Source organism: Neomonachus schauinslandi, chromosome 15 (genome assembly GCF_002201575.2).
Source record: "Neomonachus schauinslandi chromosome 15, ASM220157v2, whole genome shotgun sequence".
Classification (NCBI taxonomy): Eukaryota; Metazoa; Chordata; class Mammalia; order Carnivora; family Phocidae; genus Neomonachus; species Neomonachus schauinslandi.
In genome coordinates this window covers 11,371,810-11,399,228 of record NC_058417.1, presented here as the reverse complement: position 1 = coordinate 11,399,228, position 27,419 = coordinate 11,371,810, and the positions used below count along the sequence as shown (strand labels likewise).

General features: G+C 50.4%; 2 protein-coding genes across 2 annotated transcripts in view; one reads left to right on the top strand and one right to left on the bottom strand.

The window, feature by feature from the left end:
• Nucleotides 1-355: 355 nt before the first annotated feature.
• ATPAF2 (ATP synthase mitochondrial F1 complex assembly factor 2) lies at nt 356-19,923 on the bottom strand. The gene is made up of 9 exons (XM_021694617.1): nt 19,903-19,923; nt 19,118-19,287; nt 9,459-9,503; nt 9,052-9,197; nt 7,511-7,608; nt 6,130-6,210; nt 2,773-2,885; nt 2,142-2,257; nt 356-689 (listed from the first exon to the last, which is right to left on the bottom strand). The coding sequence occupies exons 2-9, from the start codon at nt 19,248-19,250 to the stop codon at nt 552-554; spliced, it is 870 nt and encodes a 289-aa protein (XP_021550292.1). The 5' UTR covers nt 19,251-19,287; nt 19,903-19,923; the 3' UTR covers nt 356-551.
• The window catches only part of GID4 (GID complex subunit 4 homolog), a 21,768-nt gene continuing 14,025 nt past the window's right edge, over nt 19,677-27,419 (top strand). Inside the window, exons 1-2 of the mRNA XM_021694616.2 lie at nt 19,677-20,077; nt 25,338-25,397. Of these exons, the coding sequence (XP_021550291.1) occupies nt 19,889-20,077; nt 25,338-25,397 (249 nt within the window). The 5' untranslated portion in view covers nt 19,677-19,888. The remainder of the gene's footprint in view (nt 20,078-25,337; nt 25,398-27,419) is intronic.

Below are 27,419 nucleotides of genomic sequence, written 5' to 3'. Positions count from 1 at the left end.
GCTTTTACCCCACAAACAATGCATACTTTCTATTTTCAAGAGTAAATGCTTTCTTCTAAAATACTAGGAACAAATAGAAATAACCAGCGTAGGACAAAAAGGACTCACTTTCGAAAGACTGATTTAAAAACCAGGGGAGAAACGTCTCCCGGCTGAGGGCCGCACAGCTCCGTGAGGCTCCCAGCCACGGGCAGCAAGAGCAGGACGTGCCGTGGGACGGAAGCCGTTTGACCTTGGTGAAGCCCAGACGTAGCACGAGGAATGGAGGAAAGCAGAGGCGCAAATGAGAACAGGCCTCCACACGTTCCCAGGGCAGACAGGTATTTAATAAAACCAGCTTGAGAGAAAGCCCAGAGCAGACAGGTATTTAATAAAACCAGCTTGAGAGAAAGTCGCTTGTTCGCTTGTTCCGCTCGCTCGCTGCCCAACTGGGCCAGGGGCGCGTGGCCGGGGCGCGGGCTGACCTCCACGGCCGTGCTGGGTCCTGGGGGACGTGGCAGAGCGATGCCGAGCGGGGGCCCCGCAGGCCGGGGGGTGCGCCCGGCCAGGCCTCACAGCTGTAAGAGTTTGTGCTTCACCGTGGTGCTCTCAGAACAGAGGTGGACGAAGAGGGTGCCGGCGGCCGTGCGTGCCCGCAGCTCCTGCAGCTCGTAGTCGTGGGCCCACTCGATGTTGCCCCACTTCTGGATCTGAGGGGAGGGCAGGACAGGCTGCTGCGTGGCTGGCAGGCGCCCGGCTGCCTCCTGGCCGGAGCCACATTCCATCCCGATAGCCAGGCTCGGGGGCCCGGGCCCCAGTCTTGCCAAAACAGGAGACCCACGCAGGGGAGGCAGCCGGGGAGAACCCTTGGGTGGGCAGAGCAGGCACCCATGCTGATGGAGTGTGGACAGCTTGGGAGGGGTGCAGTCCAGGCCCGGGGCCCGTGAGCACCCAGACTGCCGGGTGGGCCCGGCCCCAAAACCACACGTGCATCTTCCCCGAGGGGGCGCCACCCGCATGCTGTCCTCCTCCCACAAGGAGGCTGGTGTGAGACCGCCTGCAAGATGTCATCCTCTGCGAGCTGCCTCACCAGCCTGGGCTGCAGCGCCCCCTGCCTGGCCAGGGGCCCAGCCGCCTCAGCCGTCCGGGCACCCGGGATCTGCCACGTCACACAAGCCACCGTCCCCACGTGGACGACTGTGATATGTCCTCCGAGGAGCATTTTATACTTTGAGGGAACAGGTAAGTCCCTGTTTTGTGGCGGCTCGAACCTGAGAGCGGGTTTCTTGGCTCCCCGCCTCCCACAGCCCTCACCCCCCAGCCCCAACAGATCACCCCTGCCCATTCCATGTCTCTAGCTAGCCCCTTTCGTGGTAGAGAAACAGTTCTTCCCCTGGCATTTTTCTGAACAGATGACTAGACGGATTCGGGAAATAATGTCATTACAAAAGAGTTTTCATCATGCTAGGAGCCGATTTGTAATAGCAATTAACCTTCTGAGGTTGGAGAAAAAAAACAGTAAAAAGACTGCAGAGAACGCCATAATTCTCAGAGTTAAAAAATGCAAATGACAGTGTGGCAAAACCGTATTAATTTCAAACCTACTAAATGAAAGCTTCTGTACAAAAAGGTGCCCCCTGTGTGTGCTCTGCCATCCAGATGACCCGCAGTGTGAGTCAGGGCGCCAGGGCTCCGCATGTTAGTGGGGCCCACCATGCAGTTGTGCAAGCAGACGATCTTGATCCGCCCATGAACCCCTATCTGCCAAGTGCGGTGACCGCCTTGGTATGGAGCTGCCCAGACCTGGCTCCAAACCCTGGCTCCAGCATTTTCCAGGGGTGTGACCCCGGGCCTCGGTTTCCCCCTGTGTAAAATGGGGATAACAACAGCTCCCACCTGGCCAGGCTGTTCAGAAGAGGTGAGGCGATGAGGGTAGAGCTAAGCATGTTGGATCATGGTGGCACTTAGTACTGTTATATCACTGCTTCTTGACAATACTTTTGTGGGCCCTGAGTTTTGGTTTCTGGATGTACGTGAAAGTCACGAAAGGCCAAATCTACATAAAAACAGTTTTGATGGGCTAGCTAGCCCCCCCCCCCACCCCCCCCCAGTCTGAACCAGGGAGGGGAGAAGTGGGGACTCGGGCCGCGGACGCTCCTCACCTGGTACTCCTCCTCCAGGCGGGACAGCAGCACGGCCTGCTCCACGGTCAGGCGCAGGTCCATCAGGCCCAAGGTCAGCACCAGGGACTTGAGCTGGGTCGCTACAAACTCAATCCCTGCAAGTACACAAGCCAGATTAGGATCCAGGGCACCCCCACGCCAAGACAGGGGAGGTGCCAGACCTCCTCTTTGCGAGCCCCTGCAGCCCTGGAGAGGTACAGAGGTGCTCGGTGGGGGACCGATGGTCACAGGGAATGTGCGCTTTCTGGCCATTCCCCATTCTTCTCAAAGAGCACTCTGATTTCCACTGGGGGTGTGATCCCTCTTCTGCTCCTGCCCGGGGGAAGGGGGGGGCACATGACTTGAACCGGACATGTGGGAGGACTCCAGCCCCTGGTCCAGGGACTGGTTGGCACATGGGCATGTGACTCGAACCAGGCCAATGAGACTTGAAGTCAAGACGCCTGAAGAAGAAGGCAGAGCCAACTATTCCCTGCAAGGGTGGGAGCCTGCTGTCCTCCGGCGACTGAGTGGAAGGGTTAGTTAGCATCAGAGCCAGCCCCTCGAGTGCTCTGGTGATGCCTGTGTCCGTCACACCGCCCTCCCAGGCCATGGGAAACGCTACACATACCTTGTAGGGCCCACACGTTGTAAGACGCCAGGTGGCTGACGAGCACCTCCCGAGTCCTGGCTGGGATGCTGGGCCCCATTATGCTGGTGGAGGAGCCGATCTCCACGTCGTATCTGAAAGGAAAAGGCTTCGGCATGTCCCTGTGGTGCTGTGTGGCCCAGCTTTCACCCAGAAGCAAAGTCCTCAACTGCTGAGCATGCACATGCCCTGTGAGGGCTAGTCTTAGGGATTCTGGGAGCATCTACCACAATGGCCAGTGGCCTCCCCAGAGCAGAGCCAGAGTCCACGCAGCTGCCTGAAATTCTAACCCCTTTGCCTAGAACCTCCATCAAAAGCACGGGGTGCCTGCTTTTTAAACCTTTTAAGAAAACTTTTCATATTTGAGACCACAAAAGATTTCTTTAAAAAGTTATTTTCCTGGGGCACCTGGGTGGCTCAGTCAGTTAAGCGTCTGACTCTTGATTTCAGCTCAGGTCACAATGTCAGGGTTGTGAGATTGAGCCCTGACTCGGGGTCTGCACTGGGCATGGAGCCTGCTCAAGATTCTCTCTCTCCTCTTGGTGAGGATGCAGAGAAGGGTGAACTCTCTTACACTCTTGGTGGGAATGCAAGCTGGTGCAGCCACTCTGGAAAACAGTATGGAGGTTCCTCAAAAAGTTGAAAATAGAGCTACCCTACGACCCAGCAATTGCACTACTGGGTATTTACCCCAAAGATACAAATGTAGTGATCCGAAGGGGCACCTGCACCCCAATGTTTATAGCAGCAATGTCCATAATAGCCAAACTATGGCAAGAGCGCAGACGTCCATCAACAGATGAATGGATAAAGAAGATGTGGTTTATATATACAGTGGAATACTATTCAGCCATCAAAAAAATAAAATCTTGCCATTTACAATGACGTGGATAGAACTAGAGTATTATGCTAAGTGAAATAAATCAATTAGAGAAAGACAATTATCATATGATCTCACTCATATGTGGAATTTAAGAAACAAAACAAGAGGATTATAGGGGAAGAGAGGGAAAAATAAAAGAAGACGAAATCAGAGAGGAAGACAAACCATAAGAGACTCTTAATCATAGGAAACAAACTGAGTGTTGCTGGAGGGGTTGTGGGGGGGGATGGGGTAATTGGGTGATGGGCGTTAAGGAGAGCATGTGATGTAATGAGCACCAGGTGTTATATAAGACTGATAAATCAGTGAACTGTACCTCTGAAACTAACAATACACTCTATGTTAATTAATTGAATTTAAATTAAAAAAAGATTATCTCTCCCTCTGCCCCTCCCCATCTTAAAAACTATTTTCCTGGGGCGCCTGGGTGGCTCAGTCGGTTGAGCAGCTGCCTTCAGCTCAGGTCATGATCCCAGGGTCCTGGGATCGAGTCCCGCATCGGGCTCCCTGCTCTGCGGGGAGCCTGCTTCTCCCTCTCCCTGCTTCTCTGCCTACTTGTGTTCTCTCTCTCTGTCAAATAAATAAATAAAATCTTTAAAAAAAAAAAAAACTATTTTCCTTACAATAGTATTTTTTTAAAGATTTTATTTTTAAGTCATCTCTACACCCAACATGGGGCTCGAACCCACAACCCTGAGATCAAGAGTCACACGCTCTACCGACTGAGCCAGGCGGGCGCCCCACATTTTCTTACAATGATCTTTTATGTGTTCTATACCATCCCATCACTTTTTCAAATATTTATTAAGCCTCTACTGCATACAAGCCTTTGCTTTTGGTCTGGGACATGAGCTGGCTTTAAGAATGACACATTTTCGGGCGCCTGGGTGGCTCAGTTGGTTACGCAACTGCCTTCAGCTCAGGTCATGATCCTGGAGTCCGGGGATCGAGTCCCACATCAGGCTCCCTGCTCAGCAGGGAGTCTGCTTCTCCCTCTGACCCTCCCCCATCTCATGCTCTCTCTCTCTCTCATTCTCTCTCTCAAATAAATAAATAAAATCTTTAAAAAAAAAAAAAGAATGACACATTTTCAAGACCAATAGTAACTATATAAAGGATAGGAAAAATGAAATAGACTAAAAGCAATTTTTGTAATTTTCTTTCCTGTGTAACTCATTTTTCCCGTTGGTTTAGAAATATTCTTGCTGAAATTTCTAATGGTACAAATGGAGCACAGCAAATGGCTGAGCTGTTTTGCAAACTCTCAAGGATGAGAATCTCGAGTGCCACAGAAAGTGGACAATTTTGTCCCACGGCAGAGATCTCCAGGCACCCACCCTATTGTCACGTTTCATGAGACTCTGAAATGACACCGAATCTTCATGGCTCTTCCACAGTATTGTGGTTGTGACATTTTGTTTGATCCTTAAGTGCACCGGCTGTGCCTTTTACTATAAAACCCTTGGACATCTGGCACATTGTGGCACTCGGGAAACGTGGACAAATGACACAGGCAGAGAGCACTTCTGGGAAAGATGTTATGCCAAAAACTACTCGTGTCAGCTTACAAATGCTGAGGTCAAGGTGGTACCACGGTAGCAGCCCTCCCAAACCCCCCTGGAATGAAACGAAATTTAATTTATTTCACTGCCACATCAATAGTTTAATTTTATACAGAAGAATCTTTCCACTAGGGAAAAATACTGAGCATCATCAACTCCTAGAAGCCTTACGTCCACAGGATCGGTGTTCCTAGACTTGTCCTCATGTGTGTACATATCATGCACACTGTTTTGGGATTCAGTTTATTTTAATTTTTTTTTTTTAAAGATTTTATTTACTTATTTGACAGAGAGAGAGACAGCGAGAGAGGGAACACAAGCAGAGGGAGTCAGGGAGGGAGAAGCAGGCTTCCCGCGGAGCAGGGAGCCCGATGCGGGGCTCGATCCCAGGACCCCGGGATCATGACCTGAGCCGAAGGCAGACGCTTAACGACTGAGCCACCCAGGCGCCCCTGGGATTCAGTTTAAAAAGACAGCAATTGTGACAATGACAGAGATGATCAGTGCCCAGATCTGTGCCTTTACAGTGTGCCAAGCAGGATGCTAGGCATCACTTAGTTTACCCCTCACAACACGCTAAGGGGTGGGGATGATGGGGCCCACTCATAGACGAGGAAGCTCAGAGAGCTCAAGGCACTAACCCCAGGTCACACAGCCAATCACGGCAGAGCTGGGGCTCCATCCCCACACAGTACGCACTTGGTGCATGGTGGCTGATGCTAATTTGAGGAGCATTTTTTTCCAAGGGGGCCAGCCCTATCCCTCAACATCCAGGAGCTGTTGAATCCCATGGGTGCTCTGAACTCAGAAAGTCAACCAGCTAAGGGCTTCAGCGGTCCAGTGTGACCCCTGACCCCACCAGCCTGCCCAAGCCTGCGGGGCTGCGCATCTTACCTCTTCTCCGCCCATTCTATGATTGGGTCCCACTCGTTCTTTTGCAGTTCGACTAACGTCGCTGGCTCTTCCACCCTGTAGCTAATTCATTGCAAAAATCACCTTCATTAATAAAAAAGTATAATTCCTTCACTCAGTGACAGACAATGGAAAAACCTAAAAGGCAAGAGTAAAATAAAACTTCTCAACTCCCCCCGCCCCGGCCAAGCCCTACAAGTCCTTCCCTAAAGCAGCAGTTCTCAGAGGGTAGCCTCAGGGCCAGCAGCAGAGAGTCCCCTAGGAACTTGCTAGAAAGGCCAGTTCCCAGGTCCTACCCCACACCTACGGAAAGCAGAACCTCTGGGGGTGGAGACCAGCAATCTGTGTTTTAACGAGCCCTCCAGGGGATTCTACCACAGGTTTGTGAGAACTACTGTTCTAATCGTCCCCTGCCACTTCACAGGCCAAGGCTTGCGGCACTAGGTATGCGATTCTAAACACTAATACTGCACCCCCAGATCCACACCCACCTGACCCTAGGATGCTGCGCCAGCTCAGTCACTGCACCTCTACCTCCCCTAATCCTTCTAAGAGACTGTGCCCCTTGGCCACAAACGGCCTGTGCACACCGCATGAGCCCGCACGGCTCCCGACGCAGCTGTTGGCTTGGGTTCCCACCTGGTGCCAGGCTATCCCACTTGTTTCGACCAAGAGACACAGAAATGGGAGTCAGGTGCGGGGAGCTGAGGGGCAAGGCCCCTGGGGACCAGAAGATGAGGGGGCACCGTGGAAAGCCACAGTGCAGTGGGAGCAGCAGGAAGAAGAGAGATCATGAGTGCACAGGAAAATGGGCAGCTGAGAGGAGAGTGCTGCTTGACCGGGTCTGCTGTTTCTCGAACTTTCCTTCAACACCACTGAGAGGTTAGCTAAAGAACCTAGACGCGAGGCGAGAATTCAGAAGTGGAAGAAGCCAGCTCCTGACATCAACCACCGACCATCCCTGTGTCCAAGCGGATGAGTGAGGACAAGGATGCCTACGTGAGGACGGGCGGAAGTCCAGGATCGGAGGCCCCGATGGGGGTTGAAAAGTGACCCCCTTGGTCCTGGAGCCTGCAAGGGCTGCATATGCTACCACCGCACCCCAGCCCAGACCCAGGGACAGCTGCTAGGCTGCAGGAGAGGAGCGCCCAGTGCTCTTACACGGCGGCAGCCTGAGGAGCCCTCCCTGCCAGGGATCCGCAGGGCAGCTAAGTGGTGATGTCAGGCAGACGGCCTCCCCGCCCTGGCAGATAAAGGAAAAGGGTCTGCCTCTCCTTCCGCTGATAACGGTCTGGGCAAATGACGCAAACAGCCCAGGGGACCTGCTCAGTCCCAGGGGAAGGCCCATCTAAATGTCAATTACCAGATGGTGTCGGTGTCCAGAAACTTCACAGCCGCCCGGATCAGCTGGTCCTTGTTCCGCTGGGTAGGGTTGTCTAAAGACGTGTTGCACAGTGTGGTCTGAAGCAAGAGACAAGAAGCCCTGTCACCACCGCTGGGCCCAGGCGAATGCACTGCGCTCCAGAAGGATACTGCCGCAGACCCAGAGCAACACGGAGAACCCAGAGAGCACCACCCAGAGAGTGCTGGAGCCAAATGGAAGCCCTGGACCCCCGGTATCTCCACAACCTCAGCTGTAGCCCATCTACTGAGCACCTGTGACAGCCAGGCTCCGTGCCAAACGCGGCGTGTGACAGCCCGTGGGCCCAGGGGATACTCATAGTCACCCCAGGAGTAACGAACCTCCCCCAGGTCTCACGCTCCCACCACCAGGCTCTGCTGTATTTCACTGAATCCTCATGACACCCTTTGGAGTAGGTACTATTATTACCATCATTTCAGAGATGTAGAAACTGAGGCCCAGAGAGGTCAGTTACTAGCACTCAGATCTGACTGAGAAGCCCCTAGCTGGCCCCCTGACCACCTCAGGAAGCAGGGAAACAAATGAGCCAAACCAGAAGCAGGATGACTTTCCCAGCTAGGCGGCTTAGTAGTACCTAAGTAGTACCTAAGTAGGACAATTAGTTTGTAGCCGTGTCACCCTCATTTCCTCAGACAGCCAAAGGAGCAGGCCAGCCCCACGGCACGCTGTGAAGATGCTGAGGATGCCCGCCTGGGTCTGTATGTCAAGGCCAAGCATGGGAATGACCAGGATGACAGCACTGTTTCCGGTGTTGACTGAGTGTTCTCCCTGTGCCAAGAACCACACCAAAGATGTTCCAGCATCACATCATCCCGTCCTGATCACCTTTCACAGATGGGGACCACGGGGCTGAGAAGAGCCAGTAGCTTGCCCAAGGTGACAGTTTGGAAGCCGCAGAGCCCAGACCCAGAGTTTAGCCAGCCCCTGCCCCGGTCTGCTCTAGTGTCTCAGCGAGCCACCATGTGTGGATGGAGGGCGCGCTCCAAGGGGAGCTGTCTCACCTCACCCACCTGGCCCTGTGCGTTCCTGCACTCAACCAATACCCACTGAGCGCCAACTGAGCCTCAAATGAGGGGCTGGCTATGCACTAGTGAGACAGACATGGCCCTGCCCTTCTGGGCTCACCAGGCGGTGGAAGAGACAGACTCTGAGAGTGCAAACATCGAATGGACAATTATCAATTGCAAACGTGCTGGCAAAAGAAATGAGCAGGTGGAGTGACAGAAAATAAGAGAGCTGGGCATCGAGGGAAGGTGACACCTGTCCTGAGAGCAGAGGAGGAACTAAGTCATCCAGGACTGTTCTGAGCAGGGGAACCACAGGCGGCCGGGCAGGGAACGGTCAGCACATTCAAGGAGGTGAGCGTGGCAGAACTCCAGCCCCGAGGGCCTTATCCGAACTTGGAAAGGAGTCTCGATTTTTGCCAGCTACCCTAGGAAGCCAGCCGCGGGCATCGGGGTAGAAGTTCAGGAACTGGTTACCAGGTGCATGGCGTAGAACTTGATGGTGTCCTGCTGGGAGTCCCATTCAGTGGCCACTGCAATGGCCAAGGCCTCGCTGGGGACAGTAAAGAGCTTGGCTTGGGGAGTTTTCAGCTTCCTGTGGTCCAGGTTTATCTCAAAGCCACCTTGAAAGATCAAATGAAAAGCTCTCAGGGATTGTTAAGTGGAATCAAGTGACCATTCCTATATTTAGCTACTTGAATGGGTGCAGACAAAGACAACTGCGAGTCCGTTCACGGAGGGCTTACAGAAACCTCCCCAACAAAAGCACGAAGGGTAATCTCACCGCCAAAACCGGCTAGAGATGAAAAATGTTTCTACCCATTCACAGGGAAAAAAAAGGAAAAGAAAAAGAAAAAGAGGCAGTCAAAATTTCAGACACTCACCTTCACCCTGTGTGATGCTGACATTCTGATAAAACCTCTTCCTTTCTGTAAAAGAGATTTTTCAGAAAGGCAGTTTAAAATAACATCGAGACAGCTCAGGAAGTGACAAGACCAGCTTGTGTCATTACTGCTAATGCTGATTGATTGGCTTGATTTTCATATCACTATTCAAGGTCTGCCCTACTCTATGCGGCGTAATCAAGGGCTCCTGATTAAAGCTTGGGCGGGGGGAGGGCATTCACTCTCCGGGGCTGAGGGAGGGACGGGACACACTGGTCAGGCCCCCGCCAGCCCCCGAGCCCAGGGACAGTCTGATCGCAAAGCATCTCGAAGCCGCGAACTATCTGACGCGACAGATTTTTCTAGCACCTTCTGCTTTAATTTCTAGGCAGGCTCCCCCCGCAACACACCACCCCCACCAGCACTGCCCTCATGCCAGAACAATGTGCCCTAGCCCAGAGATGGTGTCTGAATGCAATAAAGCCAGAGACCTATTTTGGGCAAGAGTCTGATGCCCCAAGACAGCAAAAGAGGAAAAGCGGTGTGGACATGTGCGTGCACGTGTGTGGCACAGAGGAAGTGAAAAGAGATCCCCGGAGCTTCTCTCATCCTCTCTATCCAATTAATTAACCTAATTAACCAGCATGCCTGCGTATTCAATGGGAACTCCAAACATTCGGGGAAAAGAGGGCGCCTGGGTGGCTCAGTCAGTTAAGCAACTGCCTTCGGCTCAGGTCATGATCCTGGAGTCCCGGGATCGAGTCCCGCATCGGGCTCCCTGCTCGGCGGGGAGTCTGCTTCTCCCTCTGACCCTCCCCCCTCTCATGTGCTCTCTCTCATTCTCGCTCTCTCAAAATGAATAAATAAATCTTTAAAAAAAAAAGGATGTCTGGGCGCCTGGGTGGCTCAGTCGGTTAAGCGACTGCCTTCGGCTCAGGTCATGATCCTGGAGTCCCGGGGTCGAGTCCCGCATCGGGCTCCCTGCTCGGCAGGGGGTCTGCTCCTTCCTCTGACCCTCCCCCCTCTCATGTGCTCTCTCTCATTCTCGCTCTCTCAAAATGAATAAATAAATCTTTAAAAAAAAAAGGATGTCTGGGCGCCTGGGTGGCTCAGTCGGTTGAGCGACTGCCTTCGGCTCAGGTCATGATCCTGGAGTCCCGGGATCGAGTCCCGCATCGGGCTCCCTGCTCGGCAGGGAGTCTGCTTCTCCCTCTGACCCTCCCCCCTCTCATGCTCTCTCTATCTCATTCTCTCTCTCAAATAAATAAATAAAATCTTTGGGGCGCCTGGGTGGCTCAGTTGGTTGAGCGACTGCCTTCGGCTCAGGTCGTGATCCTGGAGTCCTGGAATCGAGTCCCGCATCGGGCTCCCTGCTCGGCGGGGAGTCTGCTCCTCCCTCTGACCCTCCCCCCTCTCATGCTCTCTCTCTCATTCTCTCTCTCTCTCTCAAATAAATAAATAAAATCTTTGGGGCGCCTGGGTGGCTCAGTCAGTTAAGCAACTGCCTTCAGCTCGGGTCATGATCCTGGAGTCCCTGGATCAAGTCCCGCATCGGGCTCCCCGCTCGGTGGGGAGTCTGCTCCTCCCTCTGACCCTCCCCCCTCTCATGCTCTCTCTCAAATAAATAAAATCTTTTTTAAAAACTAAAAAAAAAGGTGGGGGATTATGCGGCCTGTGAGATCTGAAAATAACTTGAATATAACCCCCTCTTCGAACTAAGAGTGCCTCCTAAGGAATTATGCAGACTCCTTTTACTAATAAGGAACAAATAGGTCACATTTTGGAAGCTAAAAACCATAACCCAGCCGTAACATTTGCGATAAACACAAAACCATGCCTCGTTCACCTGTTCGTTCTGTCACAAAAATCACCGGGGGCTAAGACCCTTCAGAGTCCCTGACTAAAGTCACTTGTTGGAAATACTGATGCAGCATGGGGAGGAGGAGGAGATTCATTCATTTTTAATGCTTTAGGGAAAAAAAAAAAACCCAAAGAACAAAAACCACGCTTAAGTTAAAATTAAATCACACAGACGATGAAAATCAGAACTTCGTTTGTGCAGGGGGGGAGGGGTGGTGGAGGGAAGGTGTCTGGCCTCCAAACGTGGTGTTTTTCGGTTTTCCACATCACGTCAGTGTTTTCACCAGTCTCGTGCTCTATCGTTGACGCTTTCCCAAAAAGGGCCCCAAATTGCATTTCCACAGCTGTGTTTTACTCAACGAAGGCCTGAACTGTTTTCCGACAAAAAAAAAATTGCATGTCTACCACGAGCCAGGTACCATTCTAGGTACGTGGGATCAAACAGTGAATAAAAATGCCAAAAATCACTGTCTATATGTAGTTTAAATAGTTTAAAAAAAAAAAAAGTGATAGGATCTGCCCACCAAGATGATGCTGTATTATTATGGCATGAATTGCCACCTCTATCTGAAATCATAATAGCGATTCTCTCACGCGTTTAACACCAAAATGGAATGTTTACCCCATCCTGGTGCTTCTGAATGCCCCAAGTTCACGTGCCATCCGGTCACATTCAGAGAGTGGATGAGACACGAATCTGGAGGCCTCCTTGTGTAGGTCTGGAGGCCTGGATTGAGGCACCCGGACCACATCCAGTATGTTCTCCAATGCCTGACCTGGGCAACGTGTCCAGAGCCAGACCAGGCAGGAAGTGGGAAGAGCTGTGAAAGCTGACTCATCATCGCTGGGGGAAGGATTTGCCCCCATCAGCAGGAAGTGCCAGCAGAGAGCATTCTAGCACATGGCTGGACACAGCCCTGGGAGATGGGCCCAAGACACCTGGATTCGGGACAGAAACTGACAGCATGGGCTAAACCTAAAGCTGCCAGGATGGTGAGGTTTCCCACGAGGGAAGTCTTTTTTTTCCTCTGCTTTGGTGGTCAGGCCTTGCTTCCTCTGTCCTGGCCAGGTCCCCCTCTGTGCCTGATTAAGAGGAAAAAAATGGAAGGGAGTGGGAAGGATAGAAGGGCGAGGATGGGTCAACCAAAATTGCTCATAACAGCAGTAAACCCTGCAGAAAGAGGACAGCTCCAGGCAAAAGGAGCACAAAGTCTGCCGGGCCTCTGAAGAGGGCAGGCAACCCCGTGCAGCGTGTTTTAGACAGGTGCTCTCCTGAATGCAGCGGATACGTGCAGGGGCAAACTCATCTTAGAACAAACTTCGGTGAGTACTAATCCTGTTCCAGGAAGTGGGGTAAGTCCTGGGGATCGAAATCAAAGCTTGTCCCTGCCCTCGAGGCACTTCCTGTCTACTGGGAAGCCGAACACTAAACCAGCCAAACAGTAAAGTCACTGATGGCCAAAGGCCGAGGGTCACTGGAGACACACACCAGGACAGCCTAATCTCATCATGGGCTAAAGGAAGACCTCCAAGCTGTCAGATTTCATCCGAGACCTGATGGTGAGGCAGGAGATAGCCAATCTGCACGGACGGATTCGTTTCTTGGAGGGGGGGTGTGTGTGGAAGGCATTTCTAGCAGAAGAAACAGCTTACACGAAGGTCCTCAGCCTCACGAGAGCATGAGAGTTTGGAGAACTAAAACCATGGACGAAAGGACAAGACTGATCTGTGCCAGATCTGGGGGAGGGGGCTGGGTAGGTCACAGTATGGAGGCAGAGGGAGCCAAGTTAGGGGTTCACATAAGCAAAGCCAGGATCTGGAAAATTCATTTGGTGGAATCCATGACCCCCAACAATGTTCTTCACCTGGGCCCTCAATGGCCTTGGGTCACAGAAAATAAATCATGAGACCAGGAACATGGAAGCAGCACCCATGTTCTCAGTGAACACGGGACGAATTGACAGCAATAGGAACCTCATCTTTAAAGATGAAATTAACAGCCTAGACTTTGAGCTCACACAGAACTCCAATCTATTCTGAGTATGAATCGCTCCCTTTACGGAACATCTGTTTCAGTGGCAAAAACACACTGAGTACCTTTTAGGTGTGGATTATGCAGATACAAAGAAATAGGTACGTGAAAAAGTGTTGAATTAAAGGCCGGCCACAAGAAAACAGGCTATTTAAGCAGAGAACTTAAAAAAACTGCTCATGTGTAGTGCTGAATTGGAAATTAATGTCCATCAGCAAGTCCCTTTTTCCTATGAGGTTTTTTTTTTTTTTCTTTTTTTTTAAAGATTTTGTTTATTTATTTGACAGAGACAGAGACAGCGAGAGCAGGAACACAAGCAGGGGGAGTGGGAGAGGGAGAAGCAGGCTTCCTGCTGAGCCGGGAGCCCGATGTGGGACTCGATCCCAGGACCCTGGGATCATGACCTGAGCCGAAGGCAGTCGCTTAACCAACTGAGCCACCCAGGCGCCCATATGAGGTTTTTTCAATCCATATAAAGAAACAGGGTGTTTTCTGTGTCACTTCCCCTACATTCCTCCTCCTGTCCCAGGCGTCACAGACTAGTGAGTGATCTTTCTACCAGACTCAATTTTCGCCTGGCCTTTGCTTTGGAAAGACTCAAAGCCTCAGAACTACGACTCCCACAGTGCACCAAGAACAGAGGAAGTGCCCTCTGCCAGAGGTCTCAACGCCTTTATCTTTTTAAACAGTGCCATCTGGCGGGCCTTAAGCCTTAAAGCTACATTTGACTTAGGGCATCCCTCCATCCATAATCCTAGGGCGGCTCCAACCGTTTTCAGGTATCAAAATTCTTCAGACCAACTATTTAAGAACTCTTACAACCCAATGATTAAAAGACAACCCAATTAAAAACTGGCCAAAGAATCTGAATAGAGATTTCTCCAAAGAAAATATATACAAAATAAGTACATGAAAAGATGCTGGACATCATCATCATCAGGGAAACGCAAAACAAAACCAGAGAAACTACTTCACACCCACTAGGATGGCTATAATTAAAACAAAACAAAACAAAACAAAAACCCAGATAATAACTAGTGTTGGCAAGGATGTGGACAAAGTGAGACCTTCATACACTGCTGGTGGAAATGTAAACTGAAAAAGCGTGGCAGTTAAACCCTGGAAGAGTGTGGCAGTTCCTCAAAAAGTCAAACAGTTGCCATATGACCAGCAAGTCTACTCTTAGAAATGTACCTATGAGAAATGAAAACATACGCCCAAACAAACAAAAAACCACAAACAAATTAAAAAAACATATGCCCACATAAAAACCTATACACAAGTGTTTATAGGCAGCATTCAGAATAGCCGAAAGAGGGAAACAACCCAAATGTTCATCAGTGGATGAATGGATAAATAAGATATGATAAGGCCATACAATGGAATATTACTCAGCTATGAAAGACAATGGAGTACTGATAGGTTCTACAACTTGGATAAACCTTGAAAATAGACTAAATGTAAAAAAGCCAGCCAGAAAAGACCACATTCCATTTATGATATGTCCAAACTAGGGAAATCTATACAGACAGAAAGTAAAATAGTGGTTCTCTAGGGAGAATGGGATAGGGAGGGAAGAAGATGATAGCTAAAGGGTACAGGGTTTCTTTTGGGGTGACAAAAGTGTTCTAGAGGGCGCCTGGGTGGCTCAGTCGGTTAAGTGACTGCCTTTGGCTCAGGTCATGATCCTGGAGTCCCGGGATCGAGTCCCGCATCGGGCTCCCTGCTCGGCGGGGAGCCTGCTTCTCCCTCTGACCCTCTCCTCTCTCATGCTGTTTCTCTCTCGCTCGCTCTCCAATAAATAAATAAATAAAATCTTTAAAAAAAAAAAAGTGTTCTAGAACTTTGCTGATAGTTGTACAACTCTGTGAGTATACTAAAAACCACTGAATTATACATTTTATTTTATTTATTTATTTATTTTTTTTTTAAGATTTTATTTATTTATTTGACAGAGAGAGACACAGCGAGAGGGGGAACACAAGCAGGGGGAGTGGGAGAGGGAGAAGCAGGCTTCCTGCAGAGCAGGGAGCCCGATGCGGGGCTCGATCCCAGGACCCTGGGATCATGACCTGAGCCGAAGGCAGACGCTTAACAACTGAGCCACCCAGGCGCGCCTGAATTATACATTTTAAATGAGTGATCTATAAGTGAATTGAATCTCAATAAAGCTGTTAAAAAAATCTTCGGGGCAAATGCATCTGCCACAGCAATTAATGTAAATGAGCTAAATATCTAAATACAGTTTTTTTTTCCAAATTGTTCTACCATCCTGGGGAGGGGTAGGCCAACTTTTTCCATAAAGAGCCAGAGTAAATATTTTAGGCTTGGCAGGCAACCAGTCAACTCGGTAGTTAAAGTAGCCTTAGATTATATGAAAATGAATGGGCATGGCTGTGTTCCAATAAAACTTTATTTAAAAAACAGGTGGCAGGCTGGGCTTTATCTACAGAATTTCCCTCAACCCAACATAACCATTCTATGAAGACAGGCCAAGTAATGCCTCTGAAGTGGTAGAGACTCTGAGAAGCTAAATGACTTGTCCAGGTGACAATTTGAAAACAGAGACAAGACTTTCAGCCTTGACTTCACTGGGTGTTGCACTCAGCCAGGCATGCAGCCTCTCCAGAACACCTTCCCCTCTAAACAGCTGATGGATCTCTGACAACTGGTACAGAGCCGGACCACCACATACCCTCACACAGGCCTCCTTGCTGCAAAATCTCCTCTAACACCCCAGTGATCCTTTCCCAGCCCCCTCCTCTCCGGACAACCTTCCCTGGCATGGCCATTCCTAAGGAGCCAAGTTCAATCTGCTTGCCAGAGTCTTCATGGAGAAGGCCCCCACTTGGGTTTAATATTGCACCATTCCGAAGACTCAAAGTGGTAATGTCTTTGCAGTGCACTCACAGGCCTGGTTTCATGGACATCTCTCCCACTGGGCTTCATTTTTTCATTCCTATTCTCTTTCATGTGCCAGCTACTTCCAAGAGCCTAAACTAGTAAAGTGTGCAGTAAAAAGGAAACAGAGATGGTAGATTACTTGCCACCATAATGGAAAATGGCACCGCTAATCCAAAAGAACGATCTGCCTGTGCCAATTTCAGTGAACTCCACACGTGTCCGCTTCGGTCATGTTGAACCTTCCCGGGATGTTGTAAAGGAAACTCTCGTTTTCCTTTACAGATTCACACAGACCCTCTCTGCTCCAAACGTCCGGGGGGGTTGCCACCAATCAACTCTGTGACATCAGCTGGGTGTCCTACAATTCAAAGAAGTTCTGACACTATCTGCCGGGAGATAGCATCGGATCCCAGAAGTTAAGCGCTCATGAGTCCCACAAGACTGCATTCCCCGCTTCCTTCAGATGCCAACTGCAAGCCCAGGTTGTCTCCTATGCTTCCGACCGCTGGCTATAAATCAGAGGTTCCCAGGACCCCTCCTCAGGTTTGATGAATTTGCCAGAGCAGCTCACAGAACTCTAGATAAAGATCTAACTTACTAGATTACCAGTTCATTATAAAAGGATATAACTCAGGATCAGCCACATGAAGAGATGCACAGGGCAAGGTATAGGGGAAAGGGTGTGGAGATTCCGTGCCTTCTCTGGGCATGTTACTCTTCCAGCATCTCCAAGTGTTCACCACCCCTGAAGCTCTCTGAACCCCACAGTTCAGGGATTCTATGGAGGCTTCATTATATAGGCATGGTTGATTAAATCACAGGCCATTAGCAATCAAGTTGATCTCTCCAGCCCTTCTCCCCTCCCCAGAGGTCAGGGGGTGGGACTCAAAGTACCAAACCTCTGATCTTGTGGTTGGTTCCCCTGGCAACCAGCCCCCATCCTTAGGTACTTTCCAAAAGCCACCTCATTAACATAACCTCAGGTGTGGTTGAAAGGGGCTTATGAATAAGATACTGCTTTCAACTTTATATCTCTGGAGCTACTTTAGGACAAAAGACCAAATATAACAAAGCCTCTTCTATAGCTCTTATTGCTTAGTAAACTACAAGGGTTTTAAGAGATGTGTGCCAGGAACTGAAGGGAGACCAAATATAGACAGTTGACCCTTGAACAATGTGGGTTGGAACTGCACAGGTCCACTCACACCTGGATTTTTTCAGTACAGTAAATGTTATTTTCTCTTCCTCCTGATCTTTTCCTTAGGATTCTAATTTTCTCAATAACATTTTCTTTTATCTAGCTTATTTTAAGAATATTGAATATAATACATGTAACATACAAAATGTGTGTTACTCGACGGCTATTGGTAACGCTCCGGGTCAACAGTAGGTTATTAGTAATTAAGTTTTGGGGGAGTCAAAAGTTATATGTGAGTTTTTGATGGGGTGGTGGTAGTGGTGCCCCTAACCCTTATGTTGTTCCAAGAGTCAACTGTATATTTCTTCTTATAACTCACAATATCACAAATGCCCCTCCTTCTTCTTCTTTACTGGCTCTTCATGGCCCACTTTCAGGCCCTTCAACTTGGACCCTGACAGGTGAAACCTCAGCTACTTGCTGCATCCAGCTCTCTCCCCCATTTGTATAAAATTATGAAACTTAACAGAAGGACCCTCAGAGGCAACCTAGTCCTTCAACTCATGAAGGAAAATGAGGCCCAAAGGAAGCAGTCTGGTGCCCAAGATCACACAGTACCTCAGAGGTTCAGCCAGCGTTAGACCCCAGATTTGTACTTCTGCCACAATGTCAAACTACCTGGAGAGTTCTAGATTTTCTAAAGTAAGTAGTGTTACAGCAAAGTCCCTCACAGCCTGCAGTCACCTCTGAACTGGTTCTGGCCACCCAACACTCTTCCTCCTCCTCTCCACTGAACTCCAACTCATCTGTCAAGACTCAGCTGAAATGTCCTTTCATTCAAGACCCTTTCCAGACCCTCAAAACCCCCAAGATGGGAGTAGGTGCTTCTTTATGTTCTCACAGCTTCTTTGTACTTCCCTTATCGCAGGATATTATACGCTGTTGTTTAATGAGACTAGTATAACCTGCAGTGATCTATAATGACAGTGATCATTAGGTAGGACCATGCCTGCCTTGAAGACCACCATGCCTCCAGCTCTGAGCACAGAAAAACTAACTGAATGAAAAGAGTGTTACTACTCTTCACTCATTTAAGGGAGTCATTCCCACTCTTACCCTAAAACTCTCCCCAGAATCAGTGAAAGAGTCACTACCTTCTTCTAGGCCTTATCAGTCAGAAGGAGAGAAAGGAGGCACCAGGGTCAACTCCTGAGAAGAAACGGCAGGTATTGTGGTAGGACAGTGGGAGGGAGGGTCAGGAAACCTGTAGAGAAACTGGCCAGGATGGAAGACTGAATGCCCACTGAATGCCCCGGTTCCAGGACCCTTCTGTGCCCAGCCACGGGGACACAGGAAAAGGTCAGGCCGACCGATGCCCTCCACAAATTTCTGAGTCTGCTCTGTGACCTAGGTGTAGTCCTGATCGAAAACCCGAGTTTCCCTGTCTGAGAACAAGAATGCCATCTGCTTTCCTTATTGGAAAAGAAAACCATAAGCTTTGAGAAAAGCTGCACGTGCCAAATGGCAACTACTGTCTCACGCAGTGATGCGATGTGTGCCCTCGGGTGGTCTGCCCTTGCCTGGGCTTCTATTTTCCCCGATCCGTAGCGGGACCCGATTGAACTGCGTAACCTCACGAGCCTGAGCCCTGCCTCGGTTACCCCGCCCTGCACAGCCGAACCCCTCAGCCCACCTTAGCCCGGCTCGGGCCCTGGCCTCCCTCACCTGTTGGGGGCGCGTAGGCCCGGGCAGGGATCAGGGGGTTTGGCCCCGGCCGCACGGAGGCGGTGAAGGCACCCCGGGGCGGGTTCAGGAGGCGGCGCCCGGCGTGCCGCAGCCGGAGGCAGCTCCTCCACATCGCGCCCGAGAGCCTGGGAAGACGACCGGCGCGAAACCTGAGAGCAGGAAACAGAGCGAAGGGATCCCCAAAGCCGCACGCTCAGGCTGTACGGAAACCTGCCTCCACCTCCCCAGAGTCCTCAGCCTCCCCTGGACGCCGCCATCTTCCGCATGACACCAGCGGCGCGCCGTCGCTCCTGCGCGCCTCCTGCGCACACCCCCAGTCAATCAGCATCACAAACGCACCTCGCCCCGCCCCCTCTACGCCGCGCCTCGGGAAGAAGACTACAAGTCCCAGAGGGCCCCTCGCACACCCCGCCACGTGTTTTCTCCGCCCGCCAATGGGTGGAAGCGCCGCGTGAGCCTGTTCCCGCCCCCCCCGGCGTGCCTGAGCCAATCGAAAAGGTGGTGTGTGTGCGAGGGCAAGTGGGGAGGGGGACTCAGCTCAGGACAGGGAGGCCCTGCTCGCAGGTCCCGGGGTCCCGGTGGCAGCCGGAGCGCTTGGTCCGCAGGCAGCGGGCGGGTGGGCCCCCCTCCGCCCCCACCCCGCGCGTGCGCGCCCCGGCCCCTCCCTCCCTGCCACCCCCCTCGGCTCCCGCGCGGCGGCGGCGGTTCCTCTCCCCCCTCCCCCCAGCCCTGGCTCCGGGGGACCCCGCGATGCCGGTCCGCACCGAGTGTCCCCCGCCGGCCGGTGCCTCGGCCGCCTCCGCGGCCTCGCTCATCCCGCCGCCGCCCATCAACACCCAGCAGCCCGGCGTGGCCACCAGCCTGCTCTACAGCGGCTCCAAGTTCCGCGGCCACCAGAAGAGCAAGGGGAACTCGTACGACGTAGAGGTGGTGCTGCAGGTGAGCGCCGGGCCGGGTCGGGCCGGGGCCCGAGGGCCTCCTCGCGGCGCTCACGGGCCGTGCCCGCCCCCGGCTCCTCGAGCCCGCAGCCGCGGACCAGGCCCTCGCCGCGGGGCCTCCTGCACCAGGCGCTTCACCGCCCGGGACCTGCCCAGCTGGTGTCTCACACTCTCCAAGCCCCAACCCTGACCTGCCCCTCACACCGGAGCCTGTCGTGAGCGGCTCCTGGCCGACCCTGAACACTCTCCCAGACCGTGACCGGCCTGGCTGAGATCCGGAAGCCCCCTGTGACTGGCCACCCTCAGACCTGAGTCCTTCCTCCCCAGGACCTGTCGCCCCGAGATCAGCTCTCCCTCCAGTCCCTCTCAGACCCTGAAGAACTCTCCATTGGTTTCTCCTGACTCGGGACTCTACCCGTGGCTGGGCCCATGTCAAATTATCCCAGACCTGAGACAGTCCTCCTCCCCTCCCCTCTCCTCTGTCCCAGGGATCCTCAAACCCTGGGGCCCTCCTCCCAGGATTTCTTCCTTGGGAGAGCCTAGTTAGTCCCCTCCGACCTGGGATCACACTCCCTCCATTAGCCCCTGAGCCCTGAGAGCCTCCTCAACCCACAACTGATTCCTAGCCTTTGGTACTTACTCTCTGAAGACCAGGCACTCACATCCTGGGTGCTGCTGGGTGGAGCTCCCAGTCCGTTGGGATCTTGCCTGCCCCCCCCCCCTCGGAGCTGCCCCAGTCTCTTCCTGGCCCAGGCACCCAGCTGCCCCCAGCCCCAAGCCTCCTCTATGCTCCCTACCTCCATTCTCTGGCCACCTCCAGTCCCCTCCCAGTCTCCCTGGCTTACCTCCCCAACCCATACCTTCATCTTCCTCCTCCTTGGCTCCAGGGGACCCTCTTTCTGTGTTCTTAACTTTTATCTATACTGCCAGGGCTTCCTCCCAGTCTCTGATACCCATGTGCTGGGAAATCGAACTCACCCAGTATTATCTCTCACACGGTATTTTCTTGCTTTCTGTGTACCCCCCCCCCCCCCCCCGCCCCGCCCATTTGACCTGGATTTCTAAGTACCTGCTGCCAGCCCCTGATAGCTTTGGAGCTGCAGCTTTACCTACTCTGGCTCTTTTCTGCATCTCACCCCTCTCATGCAAATAGTAACACACTTGACATTTTTTTTCCCAGTCAGAGATCAACAGTAGTTCATACTTCTTCTCTCCCTTCCTTGCAAAACCTTCCTGTGTAGCTACTCTTGCCTGCCTCAGGACCCACTTTCCTCCTCCCTTTGCCCCTTTTTTTCCTTAGCCTGATGCCCCACCTCCTAGGCTGTCTTCCTCCCCCTTGAAAGGCCTTACAGAAACTTTGAGGACCTAGTGTGCCACCTTACCTCTCCCATGTGTGAGGACAGAACCTAAGATGTGTCTTTGCCTTATGTGCCCTCAGCTCTTTAAAAATGTTAAGTCTTGAACAGCCTCTCTTCTGAGCAAATAGGTCTCCCACCCAGAAGACAATGGGGATACATTTTCTTTCTGCTAACAGCAGAGCATCATTAGCCTCTTTTTTCTCACTGTTTTGGGGGAATCAATAGTTTCATCTTTTTTCGGTTGGGAAAACTGCATCTTCATGTTAATTGTATCTTTGGTCTATAAACTTAACTTTCATGAGCCGTGGTATGTATTATAACTGGAAAACTGTTGTGACTGATTCACTCAATCTTCATAATTATATGCCTAATGTGGTGACCCCTCTTCTCTTTTGTTTAAAACCTGAGAGTTTAGTATGAAGGTAAAGGCTTTTGCTTTTTCTTTCTTTTTTTTGTGGGGGGCAACATCATAAAATTCTGGCAGTGAGATCTTGGTGTGGGTCATGTTTGGAATGATCTCGAATTTGTGCCCATTGTTTAATTTGATGGTTTCTGATGTGGTAGGGGACTCCTGGCAGGGTCGCTAAGTGTCAAAGAGAAGTCATCTTTGGCTTCTTCAGCAACTCCCCCCTTCTGTCATTGGTGTGTTGTTTCTGACGTCCTGTCAGGTGCCCATTTCCTTGTGAACCAGTAGAAGTGGTGATTGAGTTGGTGCAGGACTAACTGGTCTCAGGGCAGCCCAGAGCAGAAGCCTGGCAGAAACTTCAGTAGGATGTCTGCTGGTGGGAGCCGTGGTCATGCCCAGGAATGCTGCCCTACATCTGGATTGGTGAGCTGTTTGTTCATCATTGAGACAGTCAGTGGCATGTGAATTGCCCCATCGTCACCCTGGTTTTTCAGCCAGGACCAGTTTCTTGGACTCAGCCTTCTTAGAATATATCTCAGGCTCTTTGCTGCTTGCTTGCTTTTTTTCCTAACAGCTTTATTGAGATATAATTCACATACCATGCAATTCACCCACTGAAGGTGTACAAGTCATTATTTTTTAGTATATTCACAGAGTTGGGTAAGCATCACTGCAAACTAATTTTAGCACCCTTTCATCACCCCAGAGAGAAACCCCACCCCTTAGTCGTCACTCCTCTCCAACTCTCAGCAACCACTCATTTTATTTTCCCTAAGATTTGCTTATTCTGGCCATTTCATATACATGGAGTCATACAATATGGGACCTTTTATGTCTAGCTTCTGTCGCCGAGCGTCACATTTTCCAGGTTCGCCCATGTCATAGCGAGTGGCCGTGCTTCGTTATTTTTTATTGTTGCATAATAATCCATTGTATGGATATATAGAATTTTGTTGATCCTTTGAGCAGTCGGTGAATATTTGGGTGGTTTCCACTTTGGGGCTATTGTGAGTAATGATGCCGTGAACATTCCTGTATGAGCTTTTATGTGGACACATCTTCATGCCTCCTGGGTAGATACCTGGGAGTGGAATCCTGGGTCCTCTGGCAGCTCTATGCTTACCATTTTGAGGAATTGCCACACCGATTTCCAAAGCGCCTACCCCATTTTTCATTCCCACCAGCTGCGTATGAGGGTCCAGTTTCTCCACAGCCTTGCGGACACTTGCAACTTATTGCCTCTCTTTTTGATCGCAGTCATGCTAGTAGTGGGTGTGAAGTGGTATCTCATTGTGGTTTTGATTAGAATCTTCTTTTTTTTTTTTTTTTTTAAAAGTTTTTTTTTTTTTTTTTGAAAGCGTTTTTTTTTTTTTAATTTCCAGTTTAGAGAGTTCCCCAGACCTTCATGAGATTCCGGCTGGGTTTTCCTTGTTGCCGTTACTGTAACTATTCTGTTTGTTCTCTGCCATCCAAGGAGCCAAGACCAAAGTGAAGGCCAGGGTCACAGTGAGGTGGTACTAGAAAGAGCAGCTGTTGGACACAGCTGTGCTCTGAGACTTTCTTGCTAAACATTTGCCTTGCTGTCTTTCTCATCCAGATGCTGGCCTGGCGTTCGGTTCAAGTTCTCTGCATTGTAGTGTATTTGAGTTCACCAACCGTCATGGAGATGAGTTTGGGCAGAATGGGAGAGACATGTGGTTGAACAGAGGCCAAATTGAAATTCTGATTCTTGAGCGTGCGATAATCTATGCAAAATGTTACCAACTTCCAGTTCAGTTTTTAATCTTATTAGCAGGTATCCTGGCCACCTGATACCGTTTCCAGCCGCTGTGAAACGCCAAACTATATTGAATTCAGTGAGAATCGCATACATGAAATTTAAGGCCTCGGGTTAGAGCTGTGTGTCCTTTAAATAAAGTTCTCTGCTGAACCATGTTAGTGCAGATCAGCCACTTTAGACCACATCCAGCGCCAAGGCCAGCCGATGAGGATATTTTAAGTGTTTTGGCAGTTTTTACATGGACTACCTTTGTCACCAGCACCAAACTGTGGGAGCATTTCAGCTTCATTGAAGCCCGTTTGCTTTGGTGCTGACCTCATCTGGCCGATTGTGTTCATTACAGTTTTTAAGGATTGCCTGAGTGTTTGATTTCTGGTGTACATGACAGTAGTTAAGTCCCCGAATCTGATAAATACCACAAAACTTTCCTAGTCGCTTAAGATGAGACCTCTCTTAATGTGTTAAAATCTCAACATGCCGCAGTAGCATTGTACTTGGGTTTGCTTTCATTCCAGGGGTCTGCTTTGTAAGGGAGCCCAATTTATGGTGAAATGTGAAAATCTGCCTCTTCAGGATCGATCTGTGTAGATTTGGGTGAAATGTGTCAGTCCGGGTGCACTCAGCTGCAAGTAACCATACCCACTTCAAATTAAAGAATGAGTGAATCCAGCATCTCAGATTACAAGAAGCTTGGAGGTGGCTTGGTTCCAGATTGGCTCATTCAGGAGCCCCATTTCCTTCCATGTTTCTCTGCTGCCATCCTTGGCATTTCCCGGCCTGTTTGTCCTCATGGTCTCTAGATGGCTGCCATGGGCCTGGGCATGGACTTGCACCATGTGCAAGTCCTGCCACCACCAAGGGAAGAAAGAAGGCCTCCTCAAAAGCCAGCATCTTGCCCAGAGGCACCCAGGAGACTGACACACATATTTGATTGGTCAGAACTGGGTCACTCACTCCTAAACCGATGACTCACAAGGGGACAGGGGCACACATCTGCCTTGGATCCATCAGGGCTGACCAGGTCTTGTAGGGGCCAGGGTGGGTGCCAGAACAGGATCTGGGCCCTGGCAGCATGGAAAAGTAGGAAATTGGATGTTGGGTAGGCCCCTGCAGTGTCTCAGCAGCCCATAATTGGTGGATACTCAGCCTCAAAATCTCCCATGCCTGTTACCCCTGTTTATTTTAGCCTCCCAACTCTTCACCAAGAAATACAGGCATTTGTGAAGTGGGCAGAGTGAACGCTTAACGATATATTCCGATCTAGGGTCAGCATTTTGGTTCATAACTGAAATTTTTACTCGAGCAGTCTTCATACGATGCCTTTCCTGAATATGCTGCCCATTTCATAAAGAACTAATGCAGGATTGTGCGTAGTGTAAATATAGGGGAGGGGTGCACTTCTGAGACCCGCGGGAGGCCTGTGTTGAGCGAGCTCGCTGCTCCAGAAAGGCGCTTCGGTCTCAAGATACTCAGCTGAAGGAGGTTGAGAGGGTCCTGGGATCAGCTTGCTTCGTCTAAACAGGCCCGTGGGTAGGGAGGACTCACGAAGGTCTCAAAGGCCGGTGAGCCCTGGCCAAGCTCGGCGGGCACCAACATCCAGGCCTCCCTTAGCCCGCCTGGCGTGTGACCTCAGGACGCATGGATTTCCACAGTACCCCCAGCTTGTCTCCCAGGGCTTCCTCCATTTGTAACAAGATTGTGTGTCCTTTCTTTCCAGCATGTGGACACAGGGAACTCTTACCTTTGTGGATACCTGAAGATAAAAGGCCTTACTGAGGTAAGCACTCCTTCAAATGAACTAGAACTAGATGGTGGGCCGCATGCCTGGCATTCCTCAGGGTGTGAAGGGCCAGGAGCGTTGACCCTGAGGCCTGATTAAAGCGCCCTGAGAAGTGTTGTTATTGTACTTCACACACAAAGCATGTAGTTTTGATGTGCCCTGTTGGAAAGTGTACGGATGCACAAAACTTTAAAGTTTATAAATAAGTCACAATGTTACCAACATTGTTGATTTTCTTTTTAATCCTTTGGTGGGGAAAAAAATAGAGTAGGAATATGGCTACCCGTTGTCATAAGTTTAGTGGTTTCTGGGATACGCATGAATCATTCCAGAACTGAAATCTTTGGCATCCCTTAAACCCCTTAGCTCACTGGAACAATGAAAGGTGATCATCTAGTTCGTAGCTCAAGGAGCTGCTATGGAAATGTAGGCTGTTTTCCTTTCTCTGAACCAACTTTTTGAATCTCAGAACTCCTGGGAATATGGAAAGCAAGAAAGAGCATCCTTTCTTTCCCTGCTAGTGAGTAAATAGGAAGAGGAAGGAGGGGACGGAGCTGGCCGCCTAACTCCTCCATGAGGGCCTGGGCCTGACCTGGCTGCCGGGCCCCGTTGGCCTGATCATTCCTCTCTGTCTCAACGGCGCAGCTCCACCGAGGCTTAGAGAGGGCCGGGAGGACATCCTTGCTTTGCCCCTTGCTCGTGCTGTGAGCTTTCATTTCCCTTTCCTCATCTGTAAAATGAGAATGAAAAATACCCATTCTGCTACCATTGTGGTGTAAATGAAAGTAGTTAAGTCCCCGAATCTGATAAATACCAACGTGTAGCGTTGTCGAATCACTACGCTGACCCGAAACCCGCGTGATGGTCGCGTCAACTAGACTTGGCTAATCAATAAAAAGAATAGAATAGAATAAACCTGCGCTGTCTACTCCAGGGCCTTACTCTAGAGGGGAGGAAACAATGTAAGAGCAAGAGGGGACTCCAATGTGATACAAATTGAGGGATACTAACGAAGGCCCTGAACATCCCCCGCCTTGAAACAACTGTTTCCGTCTCTTTGATTCGCTCTGGTTCTCCCACTTCTCTATTAGAAGTTTGAGAATTGTCTGTGAAGTTTGTTGTTGAGATGAAAAGGTAACCTGTTCCTGCCTCCAGAAACTTATCCAGTAGAGAAGGGGTAGAAAATGAGAGCAGAATAAAGGATTCCAGCCTTTGAATTTACGGGAGCAGGAAACACACAGAATATGCTCAACCCATAGGCAGCCAGATGTACCTACTGAAGGCAGAACATAAACATTTGGCTTCATGAGGAAACCAGCAGAATCTGTCATGTGGAATGCTACCACTGACCCTAAAACCAGCGACACTGGTCATAGGAAGCTGCACGGAAACAGCAAGTAGCATTAAGAATCCTGAAATGGGGGCGCCTGGGTGGCTCAGATGGTTAAGCGTCTGCCTTCGGCTCAGGTCATGATCCCGGGGTCCTGGGATCGAGCCCCGCATCAGGCTCCCTGCTCAGCGGGGAGTCTGCTTCTCCCTCTCCCTCTGCCCACCACTCACCCTGTGTGTGCTCTCTCTCGCTTGCTCTCTCTCTGTCAGATAAATAAAATCTTTAAATTCTAAATCCAACACTGTACATAATCACTGAAATGCCAAAAAAGGGTGAGGATTCTCTGAATGACTTTATTACCTGTATTATAAAATACAGCTATTTGGGTTTGTTTGCTTTTCCATTAATAGTTGTGAAAATATTACATATGTGATTTATTTTAATAAAATCATTTAAATGATTGGGTTTTAGCCTTAGTCTTCCTTGTGCCTCCAATAAAGAAAATGAACTATTAAATTGGAGGTAATTTTTGTCTCTTAGCTGTCTCACGTTCACAAACAAGCACAGTTTTTAAAAAGTTTCTGTGCCTTCTGGAAATGAAATCCCAGAATTGTGAAGAATGGGTGTCAGGTAACATTTTCTTTGCAATTCTGAGCCAGGCACCAGTGGAGAGAGGGGACATTTCTAGG

Coding starts and splice junctions, on each gene's coding strand:
- ATPAF2 (XM_021694617.1), bottom strand. CDS start 19,250: ATGTGGAGGAGCTGCCTCCGGCTGCGGCACGCCGGGCGCCGCCTCCTG. Junction 9,504..19,117: donor GGCCTACGCGCCCCCAACAG/GTGAGGGAGGCC, acceptor TCTCTTTTACAG/AAAGGAAGAGGTTTTATCAG. Junction 7,609..9,051: donor AGTTCTACGCCATGCACCTG/GTAACCAGTTCC, acceptor CTCTTGCTTCAG/ACCACACTGTGCAACACGTC.